Genomic DNA, 18,251 nt, shown 5'->3' with positions numbered 1-18,251 from the left:
GAGTCCAAAGTTCAACCCAGGGGTATGAAATGATTGAATGTCCAACACAATTTAAGAATGGTGCAAATTTGACCTCCTGCCAACTTCCTTTCTGTCCTAATCTGACCACAGCAGTGGAAAAATTATAAACTGTACATCATTCAAATTCAAAAATACTTTATTGATCCAAGGGGAAATTAAAACACAACAAATTTCCTTTTTTTAAAAATTTTTTTAGACCCCTGTCCACACTGAGCCCCTTCATGCTGCATTCAGCCACCGACAGCGACGCTGACATTGCCTCTGGCGACAGCGTGAGTCTGGCTCGCTCCATTAGCAAGGACAGCCTGGCGTCCAACATCACCAACGTCACTCCTAAACATCAGACCGCCGTCCACCAGTCGTCCCTCGCTGCCATGCGAAGAGTCAACGGCCACAACCTACTGAGTCATGTCAACATGGAGGACGGGGAAGAAACTCCCGCTGACGCTACTGTCATCCCAAAACAATCCGACGGGCCTGCGGTGTCTGCCACAGCCATACCCAAACCTTCCTCTGACTCCACACCTGCCGCTGACGGCTTTTACCTTGAACCACTGATGCCTGCTGTTCTGAAAACGGCTAAAGAGAAGTCTGTCTGTCTGAACAAAGAGGAGGAGAGCGGGGAGGGGCCCCGCTCCGCAGGTAGGGGTTCCTTACGCCGTGGAGATGGGTCTTCAGCCGCCGTTCGCAGAAAAGCTCCCTCTGATCTCAACCAGACGTTTCCCGCTCCAGGCGAAGAGGAACGCTTGGTGGACGAGCGGCAGCAGGCGGATTTCAGACCGGTCATCACCAGCAGCGTGAACTATTCCTCCAGAGAGCCAGCCGAAGGTTTCTACCTTCACTCGGACTCTGACGAGCCAAAGTGCGTCCACGGTCCGGAGGCAGAGCTGGAGGACCTGGACGAGGAAGAGGAGGATCTGGACGAAGCTCTGACCACTAAAGACTCGAGGAAAGGTTACGATGAAGCAGACGAAGAGGAGTCGGCCAAGCTCCAGGAGGACATGAATGTCAAAGAGCACGAAGACAAAGACTTTAATGGCGGCAGCGGCCGCTCCAGCCCCTGCCTCAGCACACACTCCCAAGCTAGCAGCATGGCCAGCGGCAGCGTGCGCATGACCTCCTTTGCCGAGCGGAAAGCGCAGCAGCAGCGCTTCGGCAGCAACCACGACCTGCGGTCCAGCGCCTCCAGCTCCCAGAGGACGACCCCGGACGGGTCTGAGAGCAGCGGACCCCTGTCGTCGTCTTGGAGACTGAAAAGAGATCAGAGCCCCTCCTCCCCCTTGGGAGGGTGCAATCGTCCAGGTGACGGCGGCACCAACGTGCTGGCGTCTGAAATTGTTCAGCTCAGGATGCAGCTGGAGGAGAAGCGGCGTGCCATCGAGCACCAGAAGAAGAAGATGGAGGTGCTGGCGGCGAGGCAGAGACAGAAGCTGGGGAAAGCGGCGTTTCTGCACATCGTTAAGAAAGGAGGCGGACGGAGCGACACGCTGCCCAGCTCACTCAAAGCCGACATCTCTAAAGACGATCTCAACGGGGAGAAGGGACCCTTAAGCAAAGACGATATGTGCGTCGACACCCTACGGGGGGAGAAAGAGGCAGAGGGGACAGGTGCCTTAGAAGCGGACAAGAAAGGGAACGGCGGGAGCTTTTATCTCGAAGAGGAACTGGACCTGAACGAGTGCAGCCGCTCCATCGAGCTGCTGAACGAAGCCATCGGCAGCATCCAGCAGCAGATGATGCAACTGTCGCTGCAGCAGGAGATGCTGATGAAACAGAATGTGCAATCCCCACCCGGCGCGGCGCCGCCGCCTCCACACGCAGGAGACAAAAACGGTGACTTGAAGACGGGAGGCTTTCACTTCGTGGAGCACCTCTCTGGGTCGGGCAGCGCCCCCACCAGGAAGCCGCCCAAGCTGAGCTCAGGCCGGAACTCCAGGTCGAAGCCGTCTGAGCTGAAGCTAGCGAAGGAGCAGAGCCGACCGGCCTCCAGGGCTCTCACCCCGTCCCAGGGCGGGTCAGAAACCTTAGCAAGCCCACGGCAGTTATCTGGGGGCAGGTCCCCCAGATGCGATCGAAACCCCACCGCCGCGGAGATGATGGACCGACCGGGATCTGGGCATGTCAGAAGCGCCACCTTCCGCCTTCACGACGAGGCTAACATGCGCCTGCCAACCCGCGTGGACCTAGCATGCGTGCCTGCACCTGAACCGCTTGGTGAGTCTGGGTCCAGCACGCAGGTAGAGGGCGACGTCAGTTCCTCAGAGAAGGAGGGAGTCCTGTCAGAAGAGGCGCAGCGAAGCAAAGCCCACCTGATCGAGGTGGATCTGTCCGAGCTGAAGGGCCCAGAGGAAGAGGAGGGCGCCGAGGACGGTGCGACAGAGGAGGGCGACGGAGAGCAGAAGTCAGTGATGGGCTTCTTCTTCAAGGTAATCCATCTCTCATGTCATGTTTGTTTTGTTTCTTGTTGTTTTTTTTCTTATAACGATTTTATGAGTTGAAGTAAGGATGGACAAAATGGCTGAAACACCCATCGTGATATAAAGTTTCATATCAGTTGATATTAATAATAGTCTATTGATAGTTATTGATTAGTTTTTTTTGTTTTTTTTTATATCTGAAGTACTGCCAAACAGGTGATCTTGTTTATCATTTTTAAAAGTTATGATTCACGGTGGTGAAACCTTAAACTGCTGCTCTGCCAGTTTGTTGCTCGGTAACCAAAAAGTGAATGAGTTGCTAGGTAACCAAAGACTGAGTGAGTTGGTTGATGCCACCAACTTTGCTTTGCTAGCTGTCATTGAGAGTTTCTGCGGCTAACGCCTTTACTCTGCCTACATTGCCCAGAATTCTGTGCGGTTCTGGATTGGTGTTCAGTGAATATTATATTCTAAAACATAGATTATCTATTGATATGGATTTATTGCCCAGTCCCAAGCTTAAGTGATATTTACTTGTCTACTCATCCACTTTATTATATTATTAATGCAGCTTATCATAAATATTTTGTACAAACATTTTCCAAAGTACAGATGCCTAACAGCACATCTACTTTAAGCATTCCTATTACCAGATTCGAATACACTTTCTCTATTTTTCTGAACTGTAATTCAGTTTTTTTCATCGTTTGGCTTGTAGCGCATTTTACTGTCATTGTTTTCTCCCTCTTCATGTCATATTTTTGGACTAATGCAACTTATACTCTGGAGCGACGTAAAGTTAGTACATTTAGAACTGTACTTCTCTCTTGCTTTGTTACAAGAACAACTGTCTTATTTTTGACCTAAGAGAATTTGGGGAAAGTATGAGCTGCGAAGGATGAATTTGGAGGAGCCTTGGTCACATCACTGTGACGTAATTGGTCTCCTAATGCAACCTTTGAATATGGACACACACAACATTGATCTTAAAACACTTTGTAAAGGATTGGACTTTTCTGTTGAGGGTGGATTGGAAAATTAGAGTTGAGTATTTGAAAAGGAAAATGTGCGTTACCTCTCCAAATAGTCGTAAAGTATTGATTTTATCTCTCCAGTGAAATTTGGTCTAGTTGTTTTGTAATTAAATTATGTTTAACATCTTACCATATCCTAGGATGAGCAGAAAGCTGAGGACGAACTTGCGAAGAAGAGGGCAGCATTCCTGCTGAAACAACAGAAGAAAGCCGAGGAGGCTCGTATTCGCAAACAGCAGCTAGAAGCTGAATCCGAACTGAAACGTGACGAAGCCAGGTAGATCAATCAGTAATGGCAAAAGGATCTTACCGTCCCATAAAATGCTAAAATTTGTATTTGGTTTGAACAAGGCGAAAGGCGGAGGAGGACCGCTTGCGTAAAGAGGAGGAGAAGACGCGGCGGGAGCTGATAAAGCAGGAGTATCTGCGGCGGAAGCAGCAGGAGTTGTTCGAGGAGCAAGGCCTGGTGAAGCCCAAAACGCCCAAACCTAAGCAGAAACACAAACACAAAGCGGTTATCAGAGAGGAATCTGCCACTGATCATTTCTCCAAGTGCTCTTCCACACGTGAGACTCTTAAATCAGAACTTCCCTTCACATTAAAGCTGCACTGTGTAACTTTTGTTAAATATATTTGGTGAAACTGTCACTATGTTAAGACTGTATGTTATGAGACAAATAATCTGTGAAAAAAAATTTAGCTCCTCTGCTCTGCCTTCTCCCAGTGATAACTAGAATCTACCAATCAGAGCCAGGAGACGTGTCTCAGTGCTGTAAATCATAATCTCCTGTAGCGCTGCTCATTCCCTTTTCATTACACACATTTAGCTATGCTGCAGCTAGCAAAGCCTGCAGCAAATGCTAAGGCTAGTTATCATGTACACCGAACATGGTGGATAATTGTTTGTAAAGGAGAGTTATTTCTCCTCCATTAGCTCATTTAGCAGCAAGTACATGATGTTGATTGATAGCGCTGAGGCTCTCCTCTTGGTTCTGATTGGCTAATTTTGACAGGGCGCATTGCATTTTTTTTTATACGACAATAGTTGTTCAGGGAGAGGGTGAAGGAAACAGATCTTTTCACAGAATATCTGTCTTATAAAATTACATCATGCCAAAAAACATATTTTTTATATATTTTATCTTTTCCAGTTTTTTGCTTTCCTTTTGTTACATCTAAAGATATATTACCAAGATTTTCTTTCCAAACCCCAAATTGCGTTGCATTAAACATTGAATTTCTCTTCTTTGCAGCAGACAACCTGAGCAACGCCCAGTCAGGCTCCAATCTGTCTCTGGCCTCTGCGGCGACAAACGAGGCCGACAGCGTCAACTCCGGAGGGGCCGGCTCCCAGCGGTAAATTACACCCCGACTGCATTTGTAATTGTTACCTTGTTAATTGTGAATCTGTTGTGTAATGAATTACGACATCCTCTAATTTCTCTCGCTCTCTGTTTTTGTTGCTGTGTCCAGCTGTGACTCTGTGGAGTCGTTTCCTGGCAGTCGCAACAACAGCCGAGCCGCAGAGAGAGACTGGGACAACGGCTCCACTGCGTCCTCCATCACTTCCATGGCTGAATACACTGGTGAGAAAAAAGGCTATCTGTTGTTGTTTTAAAAATGCTGGTTTTTCATCTAAACACTTAAGTTGTTTTATTCAACATTAAATTCAAATAAAGAATTTATTTTTTTTTAAATAAAATTTTTTATTGCCTAAACTTCAATAACACAGCGTTCCTTTCATGTACGCTTGATAATTTGTAGCAAAGGATGCATCTGCAGATAAACATCAACATTTAAAAAGCCGAGTCTTTTTTGCTCGACTTGTACTGTAGAACTGATCTGTTGACTTTTTTTTTTCAATAAACTGATTAATAATCATACGAGTATATAAAAATTTTTTTATATGAAAACAGGGGAAGCTAAAACTGTCACTTGAAGAATTTTTGGTTGAACATATTTTCAGATAGCTTTTTTTTATGAATGCAAAGTGTGTGTGTGTGTGTGTGTGTGTGTGTGTGTGTGTGTGTGTGTGTGTGTGTGTGTGTGTGTGTATATATATAGGCCTGTCACGATGAACGATAAATCAATTAATCGCACGATAAATTAAACCTATTGAACTCATTTTAATTATCATCTTTATCGTCTCTTCCTGCCTTTTTCTTTCTGTTGATGACACAATGAAAAAAGGCTCAGCTCCGGTGCTCTCCACTGACCCTTCCTTCCTATTTCCTTAGTGTAATGTCCTGTGTACACGACACAAGTTGTCGGTCGACTGTCGGCCCATTTCCAAAACCTGAGAGACACATTACCCGACAGAAATCCTAGGTATAACAGTTCGATTGGGTTCGTCGTGCCATGTGGTGTCCAGCCACATGGGCACAAAATAATGGCTACAACTCCAGTTAACTAATTTTAAAATCAGGCATTAATCAATGCTTTACTAGAATCTACCTGTGATGCATGTGGCTAGAGTCAGCAAAGTCCTGACTGAATGAAAATCATTATAACCTATTTATGTCACGTTAACGAAGGACAGCTGAAAACGTACCGGGTTTATCAACTGCTGTAGCAATTTGGCTCCAACTCTCCTTGTCATTTCTATATTTTTTGCACGAAATCTTGAATAAACATTAATGTTGTTTCCACATATCATTTCCAATGTCCGCTGGACTTCTTGTTGCGCAGTGTTAGCTGTTTGGGATTCCCCTCCGTAATTTCCCCTCAGAAAGCACGGAGGAGAATCTGTCACATTCAGCTTTAAGCTCCCAGTCGGGGAAAACCCCTGATTTAGATCGGAGCGGCCACGACCCACGATCTACCGTAACACACCAGACACTACAGGATGATCGGTTACGAAATCACCAGCGACAATCTTGGAACGCCCAACGTTCTAAGATTATCGTAAGGGGAAAATAGGGGCAAAACATCGTGTAGTGTGAACTATTGCATTAGGTAGTCGGATGTACACATCTTCTCTATAATCTGCACTCTTTTGGTTGAATGCAGTATTTATTTCCACTTTGGCTTTATGTTGTTTAGTTTTTATTCAAGTACGTTTTTTTGTTAATGAAGACTGAGAATCAATTTTATTTTTGGTTTTGGTTGTTTTGTTTATTTAGTTTATCAGTTCCAGTGTTATGAGTTCTTTTGAAAAAAGTGTATCTATGGCAGGAAATCGCATGTAGTGTCAACTGGTCTTGAAACAATATTATTGTTTATCGCAATAATGTTTTAGACAATTGCTCAGCAAAATTTATCGTGACAGACCTATATATATATATATATATATATATATATATATTTTGTACAGTTTTGACTTGATTACTGCTGAGTAGGGTTATTTTCTTGAGCAAATAGCTTTTTTGAGCCTGTATACTCCAGTTACCGATTAACCGATTACTCAGTTAGTTGATGATTATTTCAATAATTGATTGATTATTAATAATTAATCCGTTTAATAGTTTCAGCTCTAGTGAGAACACAGATAAATTGTTTTGTTGGTTTTTAGTCGACACTGGTGTAATAATAGGTTGCCATTTGTTTCTTTGACTGAAAATGAATGTAATTAAGTTTCTTTGCTTTTGTTGGTCATTTTAAGAATTCAAAGCTTGTCTCTTGCTGTGAATGTTATGTTTAATTTTCTGACACATTACTATTTGTCTTATTATGTTATAATTTGATCAACTTTTTTTGCTTCGTTAGGCCCTAAACTCTTCAAGGAGCCCAGTGCCAAGTCAAATAAGCCCATCATCCACAATGCAATCTCTCATTGCTGCCTGGCGGGGAAAGTCAACGAACCCCAGAAGAACCAGATCCTGGAGGTCAGTTTTCTACCTGAACTAGACCAACTTATGAGATTAGTGAATTTTCTTAGTTTAACCCATGTATACAAAGTTTCCTCATTAAAGCTCCGCTTTCTCTCCCCGTCAGTGTTTGCATTTTTCTAAATGTTTAAAGATGTGCCAACCTAACCTTAAACTTCTTAACTTCACTTGTCTGCCATGCTTCTCCTAGGAAGAGTGATTTGTTTTGGTTTTTCTTCCTTTCAGTGTTTTGAATTGTTGCGCTCAGAATTGAATTTCTTCTCTACGTTTTTCTCCAGGAGCTGGAGAAGTGTGAATCCAACCACCTGATGATCCTGTTTCGTGACGGTGGCTGCCAGTTCCGGGCACTCTACTGCTACTTCCCCGACACGGAAGAGATCCACAAGCTGACGGGCACCGGACCCAAGAGCATCAGCAAGAAGATGATCGACAAGCTGTACAAGTACAGCTCGGACCGCAAACAGTTCACCGTCATCCCTGCCAAGACTGTGTCGGTGAGCGTGGACGCGCTGACCATCCACAACCACCTGTGGCAGGCCAAGAGAAGCGCTGTGCCAAAGAAAACGGGGAAGTAGCGGACCGCTTTCAGATCTGCGCCGTCCTATCTCGCCGCCCAGCTTGGCCTGGAAACCTACTTGGGAGGATTCACGTCTAGGTGGAGGGACTGGTGAATCATCTCCTCCTCCTCCCTGTGATATCGGTGTGATTGCTTCAGGTTTATTTTAGTTATTTTGAAGCAAGCATGTGGCATTGTTTCTCTAATATGTAGAGAACGTCCATTTTTACATGGAGTATTTATTAGTTCAGCACTGTCGTGGTGGAAAGCTCAGCCGCAGCACTAAAACCCCTTCTTCTCCTTCGGATAGATGTAGGCATGAAGGTGGAGAGACGTTTGTTTTACCCATTTAGGATCATCGGACCACTCCGTCAATCTGTTCCCATGTTGACTATCGAATCAGGCTGGCATCGCCGACTGCTGCCTCACCACCGATCTCCAGAATCCTGCTGCTCTGAACTTTTTTTTCTTCTTTTCGTCAGGATGGAGGAATCTCCAGACATCCTTTTGCCTTCTCTCACGCATCGTGGTACTATCATCCATTTATTCAGCCGCTTTTTAAACTAGACGCTGATCGTGTAGCACCGGGTAGGTGTGTTGCAAAAAAGGGAAAAACTGATCATTTTATCTACATTATTTGTTGAAACATCCCTTTTTTTCCCTTCAGGAGTTTTAGAAAAACGGGGAAACTACAGGCCTTGGTACAACAGTTTTTGTTTTGTTTTTGCTTTTTTAAATCATTTTTATTGAAGCGATGTGGTTCAAGTTTACGCAGATGTTATGTGTTTTCATCATAACGGGAATTCTCTGATGTTTAGAGCTTAGTTGTGTTTTTTGTTTTGTTTTTTTCTCTCCACCGGGCACTCTTGAATTGTCCTGTACTAAGGTGCACTCAAAATACTTGTCGACGGCTTCTTTTCATGCAATGTAACCCTTCCGCCTCTTCCTCCCCTCTGAGTATTTACGTCCCGTCTTTATTCACACGAGCAGAGGACACTCTCGTCGTGAAGGGTGCTTCCCGCTTTGCTCGACTGACAGTATTTGATATCCTCACGCTGGGGGGAGGGATTGAGGGAGGGCTTGTGGCTCAGTTGTGTACCAACATTAAAGAACATTCCTCCAAGGTGTTGACAAGCACTGCCACATCGTCTCTCTTCTTCACTGTCTTTGCAAAACTTCAAAGTGCTTCTTCTTCTTCCTTTTCTTTTTTTTTTCTTTTCTTTTTGTTAAATAAACCGTTCGTTGGCCTCGAACAACCAGAAGTGTCGCACAAGCACTTTACTTTCTGTTCGGTTTCAGAGTTTGACAAACTAATACGTAACACTGCTGTTTTTTTTTGTAAAGAAAAATCAAACGCTAAAGATTTGATACTGACGGCCGCAGCTGAGGAGCGTCACTGAATCGTTGCTACTGCTGTCTCTCCAAAAGTTACTCGATACTTGATGAATCATTTGCTGCATTTTGATGTCTGTGTGTGTGTGTGTGTGTGTGTGCGTGTGCGTGTGCGTGTGCGTGTGTGTGTGTGTGTGTGGAGGGGTGCTTAAGTGGTGGAAAGTCGTCTTTAAATGTATGAAAGTATATTTTTATGTTAACTAAAAGATTGTATTGGCATTTGATCACCATTTTTTTGTTACACTAGTGTACTTTTCATCCATGTTTAATTTGATCTTTGGTCCCATGTCATCTATTTATTTTAAAATTGAAGCACTGAAACAATAAATTTCCAAGTAAATAAAAGTCACTTTTTTCCATTTCTGTTTTGTTTGATTTGTCCATCACTCTTGCTGTTTTTCTTTCACTGGCACTGCACTGACTTCACCCTTTTTGCTTTACTTTGTCATGCCACTGCATCTTTTTCACAGGAATGTTTGTCAAAAAACTGATACTGCTGCGTTTACATTGAGGTTTCTAAATTAACCACATCTCTGGGACCCCCCAGCGCAAACTGCTGCTCACTCTACCAACCAACTGGAACCGCGACTTTTAACGCCAGCTCTCGTAACCATGGCGAGACATGATCCTTCTTGGCAACCGGTCCTGGTTGTTCAGGTGATGACCATCAAACTGTGCGGACGGTTCTTTCCAGAGTCAAACGGAGATCAGCGTTGGATCCATCAACTCGAAATGAAAGGTGAGTTGTCAGATTTGTTGCTCCAGGAGCTTTTGCATTTAAAATGTGGAGTTTTCGTGTGATTGATACTGTACGTTTCCACAGGCGTAGTCGCTCTGGCCGTGTTGTTGGGAAGTGTTCGTCTCGGCCGTCCCTGTGCAAAAGGGGAGTCAGTTTTGTTCTGCTTTGACGCTTTAACAAGTGAGAACTCCAGCTTTTAAACTTTGAAATGAATGAAGTTGACAGATTAAACAGCAACAGCTTCACTGAAAAATAAAATGTTTTTAGAGAAACTGGTATTACCTTTTATGAAACTTGTTCTTGCATTTAAACACTGACATTTACGACTGGTAGGAATTTGATTCTGATCCAACAGTTTTCTGCATTTAAACTATACATCTTAAGTCAAATCCTCAGCTGTGTTAGGAAGATAATTTCCCTAAGATGACTTATGTTTATTTTATTTAACTTAATGCAGCAGTGTTGGATTGAAATGTTCTCAATCCAACAACATTTAAAACTTTAGACTCACTTTCATATTCAAGTCTTTCTTTTGGCATTCCCTCCAAACAAAACCAGATCGTTTTATGATGCATTTTAAACCCTAGAAAGGTGTACTCATTTTGCTATAATATAAACAAATATATAAGCTGGTATGTCAGATTTATAAAGCAAAGGAGACAAATGTGTTATTGTGCTCCACTTTTTCTCTCAGATTTCATCCCTAATTGTACAACCATGATTGTGGCTTTAACGAACGTTGGAGAAATCAACTCCACGGTTCTGCAAAGCGTGAACCTCTCCTCCATCACCAAGTTTGAAAGCCAAAACTCTGGTATAACAGGAATCGCTGAGAATGCCTTCAGCTCTTTTTTGCATCTGAAAATTCTCATTTTAGATGGTAACAGTTTGTCCAATGTTAATCAGAACTGGTTCAGAAACCCTGAAACTGTCACCGAGCTAGATTTCTCTTCCAATCTGATTAAATATTTGAATGAGTCGAATCTGACGGGACTCACAAACCTCAAGAAGCTCAATCTGAGAGGGAACAAGATCCACACCATCCATCCAGATGCCTTCAGATCCCAGAGGAAGTTGACTGATCTGGATTTGTCAGACAACCAGTTGACGAGGCTTTCCCCGCAGATCTTCACGTCTCTAAAGTCTCTAACATCCATCAGACTTTATGGGAATCCCTGGAGCTGCTCTTGTGATGCCCAGGACTTTGTTGACTCTCTGAAAGGTTTGTGACACTAAGAGCTCCAACTGTTTTCAGAACATTCAAAGGTTAAAACTCTTTCCTTGTCCTCAGAACTGAATACATCTCTGCTGGTGAATCGGATGAGTATGAAATGTAAGACTCCTCCACATCTGAAGGGTCGACCAGTCTTCAACGTGTCTGTGTGTTCGACTGCTACACCTCCATTGAGGAGTTCAGCGACTCCAACTAGTACATCTGCCATTTTGTTTAACATTTTTGGTTGTGATTCAAGACTAATCCTTATATCCTTTTTGTTTTTTAAATCGCTTTCTATGAATAAATATTGTTTGTACCTTTTTGATCTTCAGGTAGAACTCAAACAACTCGCTCACAGCAAACATCTGGAAAGACAGAAACATCTTCCCATACCAAATCCACCACCCCAACTCAAACAACTTCTGCTCTCACGGGTACATGTGGATTATTTCTCCTTCTTTCTGTTTTAATCTCTTAAAAGTGATGTTTCTTCTGCTTCAACTCTCAGCAACACTTTCCTCTTCAGAGACTTCTGAGAGAACAAAACATCCTGATGCCACAACGTCATCTTCATCCCCTGGTACATCTGGGCTAATTATTTAACATTAGGCATATTTTTCCCTACTTGGTATGTGCAGGCTGATACTTTTAGGATCCTTTTATATCAGTGTAAAACTAAGGGCAAACAATTAGTCAATTTAAAGGTAAATGATGAATATGTGGGAAGTAAGATGTATAAAAGGAGGCTGGATTAAATAAGTTATCAAAAATGCAATTATAGTATTTGAATTGTGAATTTATTTGTATTAGATAAAAACTCAGCTAAAATAATTTAGAATAAAACACCAGGTAAAAAGCTGTCTCTTTTTACCCAGATAATATTATACTTCTTGACTGGTATTTATAATTATTATATGATTAAAATATGTAGCTGCTGTGGTTTTGTTTAAATTTTTTAATGTCTACATGCATGCCTTAGTTTTATACAGGAATAAAACTAAGGACGACAAACACACCAGTAAAGTTTTCCTGCGTCAAGGATAAAGTTATAGGCTTTGTGACCAACAGCACCACCATGCGGTCATAGTTAGAAATTACATCTTTCAGGTCATTCTTCCTTCGGAGGTTAAATATATTTTTTTCCAACACCAAATTCAGCCTTTTGGCATTGAGATGATCCGCTTTGGTTCTGCTAAGGCATCGAGGAAACCCCGGTAGATTTCCTTGCGGCCTTAAGCTCATCTTTATCGTTATTTCCGGTCTCTCTTGACTTGCTTTTGACAATATTTGAGTTCTCAGAGTTTTAGGTAAAGCCAGATTTCTGTATCGTTACTTATGACAGTGTTAGCCGGAGCCAAAGCTTTGTTTAATTAGGAAATTATGAAGTAGTCTAAAGTTTCATGGCAGGTGTCTTCAGTAACTTTGGACTTGAAAAAAGCGCAGCAGATCAACAGTCGTTTATTCAGACTTTATTTTGAGAATAAAACTCTATGAGACCCATCAGTCATTGTCAGGTCGCCGCTCCATTGCAGTTGAAATATATTATTGTGATTTAATAACAAATTCAGCTAAATACTTTCGTACTTTAATGCATTTCTCATGGGTCTGATGCTTGGTGAAACAAAAATTACATGCTAGAGTTGGCCTGAAATCCCGTCTCTTACCAGCAGGCGGCGCCAGTGGAACATGTAACTGCTTTCATCTCGCTTCCTTGACAAAAATTTAATAAAGATTAATCTTACACCAAGAAAAGATTGTATGCATTCCATTTTGTAGAGTTTTTATTTATTTTTATCTTTTGTTGCTGTCAGGACATTATGTGATGACATTATCATCGGTCATCAGACCTGTAACTACACCTACACGAGTCGTAGGTGTGTGTGATTCTTCTGAATCAGTCTCACATTTAAAACCAAATGTATTAATTTGTATTTTCTTCATCGTCAGGTTCATCCACAACCTCAAGCACAAAGATATGCACTCTAATCGCTGTTATTGGTATGAGTCCTCTTTTTATTTGAACATTTTCAGTTAATTTGGTTTGAAAAATCTCATCTTGATATTGGATTGTGGCTTTATTCTTGTGCAGTGGTCCTATGCGTGCTGCTGCTTTTTGCGTGTTTCATGGCACTGATGCATAGGAGGAATCGCAGTAACAAAGCCGTGAGGCCTGGATGTCCAACAGAAGAAGAAGAGAAGCAGAAAGGAGACGGGGTGTCGAGTCGGGATCAGTCTGGATGTCTGGAAGAGGCTCGGAGAAAATCCTTCACTGGCATCAGAGCAAAGTCTGCAAATGCAGTCATCATCTCAGCTCCTTTCTGTGTATCTGAGAAAGACAAAGTCACTTCTGAAAACTCTGAAAAAGAGAACCTTGGAGCTGAAATAGGAGGAGACGTTCACCAAGAAACTTTCACAACCAGAGACTCGATGGAGGAATGTGTGATGCAAGAAGGTGATGATGGAAATCCCAACAAAAACCAGGAGTGTAATCATGTCAACGTGGACGTTATACCGTACTTGAGTATTGGCACCAAGCAGAACAAACCAAATCCTGATGAAGAGTCTGCAGAAGGTCCAGGTCAGAGTCATCAGAGAGGAAAATTCATCAGGATCTCCACCTGGCCTCCTACTGCAGCTCAGTGGCAGGCGAGATGCAAAGCCAAAGAGGAGGAAGAGGAAGCTGACGAGTTTACCGTTTGGACTCAGAGTGTAACTGCAAAGGTCTCAGAAGATGCGAAGATGATAATGGAGCAATCCAGCAGCAGCTCTAACCGGTGTGAAGACGAGGAAACAAACATAACTCTGAGTCTTTCAGACAGCTTCAAACCACTGGAGACTCCTGTCTGCGTGTCGGAGGGGGAAGAAATGAACCTGGATCCAGATTCTGCAACACAGACAGACATCTGGGTCAGCACCGGCGAAGAGCTGAAGCCCGAAGAACATCCGGCACGGAAGAAGAGAGAGGCAGATGTGAGGAAGGACCAGAAGCGGTCTGCGGCCGTCAAACAGAGGGCAGAAAACAGAGCCGCCGCTGGGGCGAAGGCGCCCTCTGGTGGCGCCTCTCCAGATGACGAAACTCTGCTGTCAGGGAATGAATACGCCTTCATGGACCTGCTTCATGAAGTGGTTCAGAACAACGGCCGCTGGACGAGAGAGAGGTGGAAACAGAATAATATTAACAAGCAGCGGCGATGAGATCAGACTGACGCAGGATTAAGATTATCCTGTCAGAGTGGATTATTAGTTTAGACAACAGGATACTTTCAAGAGTTTATTCAAATTAATAAAATATTCACTTCCTAATTATACATTTTTTTCTTCCATTTGGATCTCAATTGCCTGCCTTTTTACTGTATATTTTTTTTCTGTGACAAGCAAATCTGATTACGTCACATTCCGCGGACACTACGCTGTTGCCTAGCAACCCCAGCTGAGCCCAACCCATAGACATAAATACAACCCATCACCTAGCAACACAAGCAGCATGTTTAGTCAGCTGGTTTTACCGCTCCTGGAAAATACAAGCGTTTTGTTGTTGACTTACTGTTCTGAAAATGCTTGCTGCATTATTGTTGGTTGTGCAGGAGGCTCTACTTCTGCTTTTCAAAATTTTACAATTGCATAATTGCACGAGTTGAAATAAATGGAAGCGATGGTGACCGTTTTATCACCATCGGATTGAATGTTTCTCATAAACTCAGAGTGAGGTCAAATAAAACCATCTTCCAGTCGGTGGATTTGGCTGCATGCAGCATTTATTTGTTCGTATCTGTATGTGCACTTCTCATAAGAAATAGTACAAAATGGATCATCCTCTGTTTGACAATGAATCAAAAACAAAGTGGAGGTAAACATAATACATTGGCTTTTGATAACATCTAGACAACATGCACGTTCCATTCATATAAATACAGAGTATCAAATAATGGCTCCAACTTGCAAGCAGTTGATTCAGTTGTGGGTTTTTTTTTTTTTTTAATCTAGCGACAGGATGCCACGCTAACTGTCCTGCTAACGGTAGGAAATGTTTCGTTCTTGGCAAGCTTTTTATATCAAAACATGCTTTTAAGAGATAACATGCCCCGTGTGTTGAGTCCGGACATCAGAAGACATCAAGTGAAGTCCTTCAGTGCCATAAAGGTTTGTCGTGAGGATCCTGTAAGGTGTTACATTAGTGGTTGCATCCTCCATCACAGTCGCTTTCACTGAACCGTTACTTCTGAGTCTGTGAAACACGATTTCTGGACCATTAAAGAAAACAATCCCTTCTCTATCACTTTAGGATAGCTTGCAATGAGAAATGAGAACAGCATACCTAAAATTAAAATCTGCAAACATCTGAAGTCATGCTAATGAATGCATGATGGGTCTTTGCTTTGCCGGTAAATATCGTCCATGTTCTACAGATTCAAATTAAAGGGTCATGCTGTCACGCTCCGCACGTCGCCACAGAGCTTAGTGCAAAAATAGTTCAAGTCCTTTTTACTTTTCATGGCTACAAAGCCATGTCTACAATTCATATTTATAGTGATTAAACCCAAGGTACAGATGAAAATTAATGACTTGGGCATAAATACTGAAACTGTAGTGTACACAAACCACATCACTTGGTTTTCAAAATAAATCTAAAAATGTATGACAAACACTTGATTATGTTTGCGAACACCTGTGCAAAATATCCTGCTGTGCAGAACAAGGCCATTTAAAGCGTGCTAGTCGTTCACAATGAAAAATGATTTTATAGCTCAGATGTTTTTTTGTCAAATCGGGTTTTAAGTTTTCAAAAACAGAAAAAAAAGACTGTTCCACTAATCATCTATCTGAAACAGCTATAGTTGTAACTTTATATATTTATATGATTTACAGTGCAGGGAAAAAGTATTAGCTGTTTTTCAGATGTACAAAAATTACATGCCAACCAGTTCACTGAAGTTAGCATGTTGTGTACAGTCTGGCTATTCACGCTCAGTAACTAAAACCTCACGCTAACGTTAGCTGAGCTAATGGTTTGATAATTTATTTCAATCATTGATAATTCAATGTTGCAAATAAATAAATAAATTCTCCCTAAATATTTTAAAATGTCAGTATTTCATAGTGCTGTGGAGGAGCAGGGGGAAAGCAGAACTCATGTCGTCTTCCACTTCTCACATCTAACTTTCCTGTCTAAAACTCTCATAGACCAATAAAACATTTTTTAAGTGAGTATAACTTTCAACTTTAGCCATGATATGGATGGAAAAACACAATAAATAATAAAAATAATTAATTCTAATTTAAGTTTTTGAAAAAAAAATCTTTGGAAATAGATTAGGGCCACTACAGAAAAAGTCAAAATTCTGACTTTTTCTTCAAATTCTAGGATTAAGCTCAGAATTCTGGGATTAAAATAAATAAAGTCAGAATTTTTTTATTTTTTTTTTTCTAGTCCACCTCCATTAAATTCATTTTTTTCTAACAAGCAAATCAGATTTGATTTAAATAGTAAGTATTATAATCAACAGTGGTTCAATTTGGCACTGACCAGGCATAATTTTATATATTAGCCTCCTTAAAAATATGTATTTCCTGAACTATATGTTCTTTCTTCTGTACGTTTACTTTTTGCATGGCAGCAGCAGCAGATGTTGCAGTCAGGTTTGAAAATGATACAAAAAAGGAAAAACATTGGTGTCACAAAAATAAATACAAAAATGGCACAGTAATAACAGTATTTACAAATAAATAAACAAAACTTCATATAATGTGGAGCTGTCATGATTTCTAACAGGGAAATAATTTAACAATGTTCATTTTTCAACAACTGACAGAATTACAGAGATAAATGCTAACTTGGCTAATAAAGGTGCAACTGGTGTAAGCACGTAATAAATTTAAAACAATGACAAAAAGTTCACAAGAATAAATGAAAGTGACATAATAAAAGAAGAAAATTGCACATGTACCTTAATTTCCTGGTAATACTTGAAAATGTAGAAAACCAACCCAATCATCAGCTCTCTTTAAAAGCAAACTGTGATGTTTAAGTTGTCGGATGTGAATGGTTTTCAGTTAGTTTCTGATTATAAGCAGAAACAGGTGAAGAAATTGGCAAAAAGCCGGTAGTGGCACAAGGGCAGCTTCCCCCCACCTGAGCAAAACATGAAATTAAATTATTTTACCTATCGGCACAGAAACCGGCTTTAATCATCCGATCACGTCCAACAACCCTTCAGATCTCTGCGGTCGGGCTGGACAGAGGAAGCAGCGCTCAGGTTCTCGTTGGCAGGGAGTTTTGTGAGGGGAAGTGATGACTAGGCACTCTTCATGCATCCTCCAATGGCAGCTCTGACGAAAACGGGAATCTCAGGGCCGTCTTTTAGGATGTGGCTAATCTCTGGTCTCAGGCCGAGAGACACTTAATGCACATTCACTATGAACACCTCCTCACCGCCACTGTCAGGCCTTCGTTTGTGCGAGGTATATGAGATCTGTTTAAAAGACTCAAAGCTTTTAAAGGTGAGTCTCACTTCTTGACTGTGCGCCAAAGTCCTGTTGGTTCTTGGTGTTTCGGGCCGCCTGTCCCATCTGTGAGTCCTCTGGCATGTGAGCCAGAGGGTCAGAGCGAATAATGTACCTGTAAGGACAAAATCATCCACATTATTCTTCATCATTTCTCTAAGAAGATTAAAATATTATGCAACCTCCTGCTGCTTAACACCTGCTAACTAACATTCATACAGAAGCTAAAAAAAAAAATCAGCCAGCAACCAGAATCAGTGCAAAAACACAAGTATATTTTTGTCTAGTTTCTAGTGCAAATTTATGAGTATACATGAAATATAACTAATTTACACGTAATTTTTCAGTATGATACAGGTTTCTATGTACGATGATATGTTTTGTACATTTACTAATTTTCATCTTAATGTTTGTCTCATGTTGAAAACATAAAGATACCTTAATAACCTCACATTAATAAATATGTCAGACAGAATTAATAACCTAAACATCCTTTCAGAGGAGCAAAACATATCCACTAAAGTCCATGAAAGAGTTATCTTTAACTT

The 18,251-nt window shown here is 41.7% G+C and overlaps 3 protein-coding genes across 31 annotated transcripts in view; 2 read left to right on the top strand and 1 right to left on the bottom strand.

Moving 5' to 3' along the window:
* The window catches only part of camsap1b (calmodulin regulated spectrin-associated protein 1b), a 31,910-nt gene extending 22,304 nt beyond the window's left edge, over positions 1–9,606 (top strand). For all 7 annotated transcript variants that reach the window (XM_008417940.2, XM_008417939.2, XM_008417937.2 and 4 more), the window contains 7 exons: positions 218–2,447; positions 3,613–3,749; positions 3,824–4,038; positions 4,726–4,828; positions 4,946–5,058; positions 7,178–7,296; positions 7,578–9,606. In XM_008417940.2, coding sequence (XP_008416162.1) covers positions 218–2,447; positions 3,613–3,749; positions 3,824–4,038; positions 4,726–4,828; positions 4,946–5,058; positions 7,178–7,296; positions 7,578–7,874 — 3,214 coding nt within the window. In that variant the 3' untranslated portion in view covers positions 7,875–9,606. The remainder of the gene's footprint in view (positions 1–217; positions 2,448–3,612; positions 3,750–3,823; positions 4,039–4,725; positions 4,829–4,945; positions 5,059–7,177; positions 7,297–7,577) is intronic.
* Positions 9,607–9,710: 104 nt separating this feature from the next.
* On the top strand, positions 9,711–16,860 carry LOC103469897 (uncharacterized). 4 transcript variants are annotated; one of them, XM_008417946.2, is made up of 9 exons: positions 9,711–9,986; positions 10,071–10,166; positions 10,681–11,208; positions 11,278–11,415; positions 11,535–11,636; positions 11,729–11,782; positions 13,014–13,076; positions 13,150–13,200; positions 13,292–16,860. In XM_008417946.2, the coding sequence occupies exons 1-9, from the start codon at positions 9,860–9,862 to the stop codon at positions 14,395–14,397; spliced, it is 2,265 nt and encodes a 754-aa protein (XP_008416168.1). In that variant the 5' UTR covers positions 9,711–9,859; the 3' UTR covers positions 14,398–16,860. The 4 variants fall into 4 exon arrangements, with proteins under 4 accessions (XP_008416168.1, XP_008416167.1, XP_008416170.1 ...); XM_008417945.2 differs by having other exon boundaries at positions 11,711–11,782; XM_008417948.2 differs by lacking the exon at positions 13,014–13,076.
* kcnt1b (potassium sodium-activated channel subfamily T member 1b) overlaps positions 14,940–18,251 on the bottom strand; it is an 83,170-nt gene continuing 79,858 nt past the window's right edge. For all 20 annotated transcript variants that reach the window (XM_008417923.2, XM_008417915.2, XM_008417912.2 and 17 more), the window contains one exon: positions 14,940–17,818. In XM_008417923.2, coding sequence (XP_008416145.1) covers positions 17,695–17,818 — 124 coding nt within the window. In that variant the 3' untranslated portion in view covers positions 14,940–17,694. The remainder of the gene's footprint in view (positions 17,819–18,251) is intronic.

The sequence above is a fragment of the Poecilia reticulata genome, linkage group LG9 (genome assembly GCF_000633615.1).
Source record: "Poecilia reticulata strain Guanapo linkage group LG9, Guppy_female_1.0+MT, whole genome shotgun sequence".
Lineage (NCBI taxonomy): Eukaryota > Metazoa > Chordata > Actinopteri > Cyprinodontiformes > Poeciliidae > Poecilia > Poecilia reticulata.
This window is presented reverse-complemented; position numbering and strand designations above follow the sequence as displayed.